The sequence below is a fragment of the Hordeum vulgare genome, chromosome 5H, assembly GCF_904849725.1.
Source record: "Hordeum vulgare subsp. vulgare chromosome 5H, MorexV3_pseudomolecules_assembly, whole genome shotgun sequence".
Lineage (NCBI taxonomy): Eukaryota > Viridiplantae > Streptophyta > Magnoliopsida > Poales > Poaceae > Hordeum > Hordeum vulgare.
This window is the reverse complement of record NC_058522.1, coordinates 476,357,703-476,365,544: the sequence shown is the minus strand read 5'-3', so window position 1 is coordinate 476,365,544 and position 7,842 is coordinate 476,357,703. Positions and strand designations below refer to the sequence as shown.

General features: G+C 46.6%; 1 protein-coding gene across 1 annotated transcript; it reads right to left on the bottom strand.

The window, feature by feature from the left end:
- Positions 1 to 4,955: 4,955 nt before the first annotated feature.
- Positions 4,956 to 7,665, bottom strand: LOC123399344 (tonoplast dicarboxylate transporter-like). Its single transcript, XM_045093764.1, has 6 exons — positions 6,989 to 7,665; positions 6,389 to 6,875; positions 6,147 to 6,190; positions 5,936 to 6,031; positions 5,337 to 5,847; positions 4,956 to 5,228 (listed from the first exon to the last, which is right to left on the bottom strand). Exons 1-6 carry the CDS (start codon positions 7,442 to 7,444, stop codon positions 5,194 to 5,196), a joined length of 1,629 nt encoding a protein of 542 aa, XP_044949699.1. The 5' UTR covers positions 7,445 to 7,665; the 3' UTR covers positions 4,956 to 5,193.
- Positions 7,666 to 7,842: the final 177 nt, after the last annotated feature.

The following is a 7,842-nucleotide window of genomic DNA, read 5'->3' as shown; positions in this document are numbered from 1 at the left end:
GATTTTTAAGAAATATCCTGAACATTATTGTAAAACATTCAAAACATTTCTTAAGTGTTTATCAATCTATTTTTATAAATGGACAAACAGTTTTATACATATTTATCAACTTTCAAAAATTCCACTAATATTTGTTTATTTCATGCACATTTTTAAATGTGCCGAACATATTTTTAAATATGCAGACATTTTTTAAATGACATGAATAATGTTTTTATGGTACGACAAGTTTTTACGAATTATGTGAACTAACTTTCGCAAATTTAATAATGTTTTGAATATATTCTTAAAGTGCGACAATTTGAATGGACACAGCCATTTTTTTAATGGTACAAACAACTTTCAAAATTATGTGAACAATTTTTTATTTCATAAGAAATGCAATATGTAGTATTTTTATCTAAAGTAATTTTTTGAAATATATATTTATAAATATATATGTAAATTTAAAATATGTAAACAGGATAAAACCAAAAAAATAAGCGAATCAAACATACGAACGAAACAAACAACATAGAAATTACTATGCCGGCCACGATAGTGCTTCATCGGGCACAGTTCCACACAGTTTCACCACTAGCAAGACTTAGACGCCTAATCCCTATTTGACATTTCAGGCACGGTTCTATATTGTTTCCGCAACAAGGTGCACAACTTCCATTTACTTATCTTGAACCTTCAAAACATATTGATGGGATGGGGAGATTCGAACTCCTGCTATGATGATTTCTACTAGACCCATTAACCAATAAAAATCTTATCTGATTGATGTTCGCTGGGAGAGGGATGGCAAACGAACCCTAGTTTTAGTTCTAAGCGAGATCAAACTGTGGAAGTTTTAAATGACGACTTGCCTTTTCTGACAGATTTAGTTTTGAGACGAGATCAAATGGTGGCATCACAAACATTGTTTAGTTTGCTATCATTTTCCAAATTTGTGAATTTATTCATTGTGTAAAATATATTTTGAAATTCAAGAACATTTTTCAATTAGTGGACCTTTTTACAAATTGGTGAATATTTTTTAATTCACAAACATTCTTCAATTTTGTGAACATATGTTCAAATTCGTAAATATTTTTTAAATGAAAGTACATTATTCAAATTCATGAAAAAAATTCAAAATCGTAATCATTGTTAAAAATTCAAAACGAAATTAAATTCATGAACATTTCTCAAATCTATGAAAATATTAAATTCATTAATATTTTTCAATTCCATGAAAAATTCAAATTTGGAAATATTTTTACAAAATCCAAACAAATATGTTATATTCTTGAACATTTCTTAGATTCACCAACAATTCTAATTTTGGGTACATTTTAACAAATATGTGAACCCTTTGAAATTGGCATACATTTTTTAAAACTCAAGAACAATATAAAAATTAAATAATACTAGCCAGAAATAAAAACCGGTCGGGATATGTAAATAAATAAATAAAAAGTGAACATAAGAGGCAAACGGAATAAGAAATAGAAAATAAAAAATATGAAAAATAATTTATCTCTTTTAGCCTTAGGGAAATGAAGTTGCTTTATTGATCAACGAAGTTCATAGGTATTGTTACAATGTCATGAGTTGCAATTGCAATAGCCAAACATGCCTGCCCATATCTAGGAAAAGGGAGAACTTAGCTAAGCTATCTGCTATAAAATTTCTATTTCTACTTTCATGAATGGAATTACAAACTTCAAAATCCTAAACAAGGGCTTTAATTTCGTTGATGATATCACCATGGCACCCACCTAATATTTAATTGTTGTTTGACACTCCGAAGAAATGAGCATGCACCTAATGAGGAGATCGGCAACCGAATCTAGTACCTCTATGAATGCAGGTGCTTCTCGGCACACAAGTGCTTCAAGAGTGGTAGCATTTGATATGATGGCATTGGTGACTGCTGGTGATCATAGGATTTGGACATACATCACGACAAACAACCGCCTCGGTTCCCCTATGGACCTGTCTTGATACAGCTCGGTCTATGTTAAACTTGACAATACCTAGCAGAGGTCTACTTCAGGCGTTGGATTTTGCCTCTCTATCACAACTTTATGTGGCTTGTTCTTTCCAATTACTTCCAGTTCCAATATGAAGTTTCTAATTAACATGTGAGCAGATATGGGAGATTGGAAGTCATATTCATGGAAAGTTTTCCAACGAGCATACCAGATGGGCCCAAGGGATGATAACCATTTGCATAAAGTGTGCACGCGATGACGTATTTTGCATAGTGAACAACCATTGATTTGCATGTGACTTCGTCGTCTTGACCATAAACTTGACCATCTCTTCCTTGGCATGGCCTCAAATATATTTTGACATGGAGTATTCAAGGAGGGCATGACGCCATCAGTTTGGGCGCCCAAAAAACATACAATTGGAGGCATCCGATATATTCATGTGCCCAAGAACATCAAAACTCACTAGTAGGTGTTGATCTAGGTGTCAAAGAAACAATCTAAGCTTTGAAGGTATCAGAAAACTCCATAATTCCCTCCAGTCTCTTGATTCAGATGCGGTGTTAAAAGACCCATTGCCATAGTAAATCCAGCCTTCCTCGGACATCTTAATGATAACCAACATAAGATAGGCACGTTTCATATAGAAGAAGCCTTTCTTTCTTAAATCCAAGACTAAAAGTCGAAAATATTCCTTAGGGCAATGCCGAGAATTACCGAAGCATTCATGAGAAAGAAAGTGTCGCAGATAAGTTACTCTCGTCGGGATGCTGACGTCTCATCAATGAGGTCTTGGAGCAAAAAAAAACATTTGCATTATGTGTTATTCTAATCGGTCTCATTGATCCCTCCCGAGCAACCATTATAGCCGCAAATCTAGATGGTCTCATCATATCCAATCCTTTGGATTAAGTGATGGACCAGAATATTCCGCCCCTGATTCATACCCTTTGTATTATTGTCAGAATCATTCATACGACATCGACCTCAACGTGGTGCCTATGGGAGGTGGATCGTCCTCCGGGGGTGCGCGCAAGCGGCCTCTCGAGCTCCCAACCAATGCCATGGGGAATGCCCGTAACCTGTTCAACAAAATGCCGGCAACGGAAGACGAGGCCAACCACATCTTCATGGAGAGTCCCATCTATGAAGGTGATGGCGGTGGCGCTTCCTTCGATCTCGACGAGACGCAAAGCCAAGATGGGCAGAACCCCTTCATGCCTGGGCACGATGGCATTGGGTACACCTTTGGTGATGACAATGCAAGCATGTCTGACCCCCTCATGGAGGACCAACTCGGCATGGGCGGCTCTTTTACACTAGATCACGAGCTCGGAAGATTATGGCCTAGACGAATAGGATGATTAACTGGACATCGAGGGAGAGCCATTGTTCGAGGAACCGCTCCCCGCCCAAGCCAATGCAAAGAAGAAGCGGAAGAGCAAGCGGACCAAAGCGTACACACAAGATGAGGACAAACTCGTTTGTGAATGTTTGAGAGACATTGGCCAAGACCCCGAGATAGGTTCCGAGCAAAAGGCTTCGGCATTTTGGCAGAGAGTGCATCGCACATTCCACAAGCGAAAGAAGTTAAAACCATATAAAATGGAGAGCAAGCATGGGTGGGTCTCTCTCGGAAGCGTTGGAGGATGATACAACAAGAGTCCAACAAGTTTTGTTCCACTCTTGAGAGCATCCAGGCATGTTCCGTGAGCGACATCGGCATGAAAGACATGGTATGCCGACATGCTTGCTTATGTTGATTGTCCCGTCCCTTGATTATTTTGGTATGCTGACATGCTTGCTCATGTGTAGATCTTCCAAGCTTTGAAAGCATTCTAGGTCCACTATGAGGGCAAGTCTTTCAACCTCACTCATTATTCGATGATCATGAATGAAGAAGATAAGTTCAAAGCGCAATACACTGCCATCAAGGCGCGTGGAGGGAAGGAAGTCGTTGAAGAGCAAGGTGGGGGCGAGAAGCTGCGGCCGCAGGCGAAGACCAACTCCAAGAAAGATGACAAGCGCGAGGCGGCGTCTCTTGCCTTGCAAGCTACTTTGTAAGTCATGATCGTCAAGAAAAACTCAAGAGAGAAGAAGCGTGTGCAAGACAAGGAGGAGCAAATTAGAGCCTTCATGAAGATACAAAACATGAAGCTCACGTTGGAGGCGGTGACGCAAGCGAATAAGCTAGAGATCGAGGCCACAAAAGCAGCCACCAAAGCAAAAGAAGTCCGGCTTGCTTGCATGATGAAGGGGGTCGAGATCATGAAGGTGAACTTGAACACGGTCTCTCCGAGGAGGCTGTTTTGGATCGAGAAGATGCAGGCCGACATGTTCAGCCTCGAAGACGAGTGAACCATGTTGCGGTGTGCGGGCATGACCACGACTGAGATGGCGTGGCCGAACTACATTCTCATTTTGTGTGTTGGCATGTGTGTTGGCCTGCTGGCAGATGTGCTCAACTTGAAAACTGTGTATTTTTTTGTAGACTCGCATATGTATGCCGATCGCTGGCATATAGCGGACAGGAACTCTTAACGCTGGCATGTTAGTTGACGTGACAGTGTGGCCGCGATCCCTTTTAGCATTAAGCTGTTTATGCACGGGCGAAAAATGAATCGTCGCGTTGGGTGCACGACCAATTTATTTATAATTAAGGACCAAAGAGCCGATTAAATGGACAAAAGACGAAAAAAGTGCGGGTCCGCCCGGTTGGGTTTGCTCTTAATGCAGGATATCGTGTCGAATGTTCCTGTCCATCATCACCGGAGTAATAAAGGCATTGCTTATGACATTCTGCTATTTGCTACTGACCACGCAGTTGTTGATAGAGTGGCAATCATACGATCTGTGAGATCTTGATGTGTCCATTATCATCATCATCATCATCATCAAGCTGCCTATAGACAAGGCAATTGTACAGTCTGGCGGTGATCTAGATTCCAACTCAGCCTTATGATTCAGAAAATGTGCAATATCAGATGAAACTGGATGAAGAAGTTGCAAACTTCGGTATATTCAGAACGAACCTCTCGATACAAATTCATATACCGTCTCGTAGATACACAAAAGAATATGGCCCCATGTCGTTCATCGGGCAATGACACTGACTACACACTGTACAACAACCTGAATAACCTCCTAGTAGATGCTACTCGTACTAGCCTACAGCCTAGCGATTGAGATGTTGAAAATTCCAATTGAATTTTCAGTACGTTCCTATACCCTATACCGTCTGATCCATGCCAAAAACCGCAACACCTGCATCAAATCAAGAGAAGAACATGATTCAGCACCAGAGCGAGAGTACTAGCTCTGCAGATTGTCTTCTTCCAGTGTCTGAAAGGAGTTGCAAGCAGGTAAACTTACCTAGCGTTGGCAGCAGGACCGTGAGAGCGACAACGCCGACGATCTTGATGGGCATGCCGGTGACCACCATGTCCTTGATGGTGATGTAGCCGGTGCTGAACCCCACGGAGTTGCCGGGCGACCCGGTGGGCAGCAGGTAGGAGAGCTGCGCGCCAACGGCGCCGGGGACCATGAGCAGCAGTGGGTGCACGCCGATGGTCCTGCCCAGCTCCGCCAGCAGCGGCAGCACGAGCGTGGTGGTGGCGTCGTCGGAGGTGAACTCCGTGAGGAGGCCGCTGAAGGCGCACGCCACGGGCGCGACGGCCAGCGCCGGCGCGCCCCGCAGGAAGCCCAGCCACCCGGCGAGGATGTCCGTCAGGCCGCTCGCCTTGAACCCGTCGGCGATGGCGAAGCCGGCGCCGAGGAGCAGGACGATGTGCCACTGCAGCTTCCGGCACTTGCCCCAGTCCATGAGCTTCTCGCCGTCGCTCTTGCCGCTCGGGATTATGAAGAGCAGCGTCGCCATCATGATCTGCATTGCGACCGAGATGGTGTCCCGTGAGCTCGTGTGGCAGATTGTCCCTGAGAGATGAATGATTGAACTTGTGGAGCATACTTACAGTGACTGTCCCATCCCCGACATTGCCGTGGAAGAGGACCGACCACCCGGGGATGTCGTCCGTCAGGCTCCTCGTCATCCACAGGACGATCAGGCCCTGCATGAATCAGCCATTGATCCATTCAGTTCTGTTGCTGCAGTAACACTCTGCTTCTAGGTTCAGGGGAAAAAATGGCTGTTACATTTTACTGATTTGAAATGTGCAAACTTACCCCGAAAACGGCAAGAACCATCTTCTCTGCAAAAGCCATTGGACCTGGCGCAAATAAAAAACGGAGATCCCCATCAGATAACCAAACGCTAGGATTTCAACGGTTGTGGTTCATTCAGTTTACTCCACGAAATATTTGACCAGGAGTTGGTTAAAAATTCAAACTGGCCAGATCACGAGAACATGGATGAATACTACAGCAGTCGTTTTCCTCAAGTGCAGATCACAAGAAAGATAACGTACCAAGCAAGCTGAGCTCCCTTCTGAGATGGGTGCGGTCAAGGTAAGCGGAGAGCGCCCTCCCTGTGTTCTTGGAGCAGTACATGAGGCAGAGCGTGCCCCAGAGCGCCGCGAAGAGCACGAGCGACATGGGGAGCCCCAAGGACATCCAGGAGCTGAAGGTGATGGGCTCTTCCTCCGGGAAGTAGGTGGACCACATCCCAACCAGGATGATGTTGGCGCCCGTGCCGGTGAGCGTGGCCATCCCGCCAATCGCCGACGCGTACACGACGCCGAGCACCACGGCCTTGGAGAACCGCCTGAACTCGCGGGCGTCGGCGCCGGCGGCCGCGTCGCCGGGGAACCTCTGCAGGATCCCCGTGGCCACCGGCATCATCATGACGGTGCACGGCGTGTTGTGGATCCACATGCTGATGAACATGGTGGTGCCGCAGATGCCCAGCAGCAGCAGCGCCGGCTTCACCGGGTCCCCGCAGAACAGCGACGTGATCTGCGCGCGCGCCGCACAATGTTAGTACGCTGATCACCGGCGCCGGAAGAATCGATTGCGCTGTAGTATTAGCTAGCTAGGAGGACGCGCGCGCGGCGCGGGCATGCACGTACGTTGAGCGCCAGGCGGCGGTGGATGTTGTAGTGCTCGATGGCGAGGGCGAGGATGAAGCTGCCGAGGACGAGGGAGATGACGTCGTCCATGTAGGCCTTGGCGACGGCGTCGGCGGAGGAGACGCCGAAGACCGGGAAGAGGAACAGCGGCGCCATGGACGCGACGGCGAGCGGCACGGCGTCGGTGATCCACCAGATGAACACCCACGCCAGCACGCCGAGCATGTTGCGCGCCGCGGCGTGCCCGGGGCCAAGGTCGACGAGCGCGCAGATCAGCACGGCGGCCAGCGGGCCGGCCGCGATCGGCAGGTACCTGTTGGCGAGCAGCGACGCGACGAGCGGCGAGCAGGAGGAGCGGCGGGCGCCGCCGTCCGCCGTGATGTCGTGCAGGGGCAGCAGCGACCTCGTGACGTCCTCCGACGAGCTCTCCCAGTGGCCGCTGCACCGCGGGTCCATGGCCGGTCGAACCGAAGAGATCGTTGTGCGCCGCTTTCGTTCCGCCGTCGATGATCTGCACTCAGCCAGCCAGCCGCGCGCGTTCTTGGTTGCTTCTTGAGGCGTGGTGTCCGAAAAGTTTGGCTGTTTTTATAGGTGCGGGGAACTGAAACTGGGCACGCGTGTTTCGACTTTCGACTCACGATTTACAGTTTCGGCTTTCGAAAATGGCCAGGCTTCGACTCTGACAAGTCGTATGAGGCTGCCACGTCAGATACATGCAGTGATATACTCAAACTAATTTGACCATTCTCATGGCTATCCTCAAATCGAAACCCCACACCAGTAAAAAACTTCAAGAAGATCGTAGTGATCTTTCAAAAAATATAGAAGCACCACTGGTTTTTAAAAGATTGTAC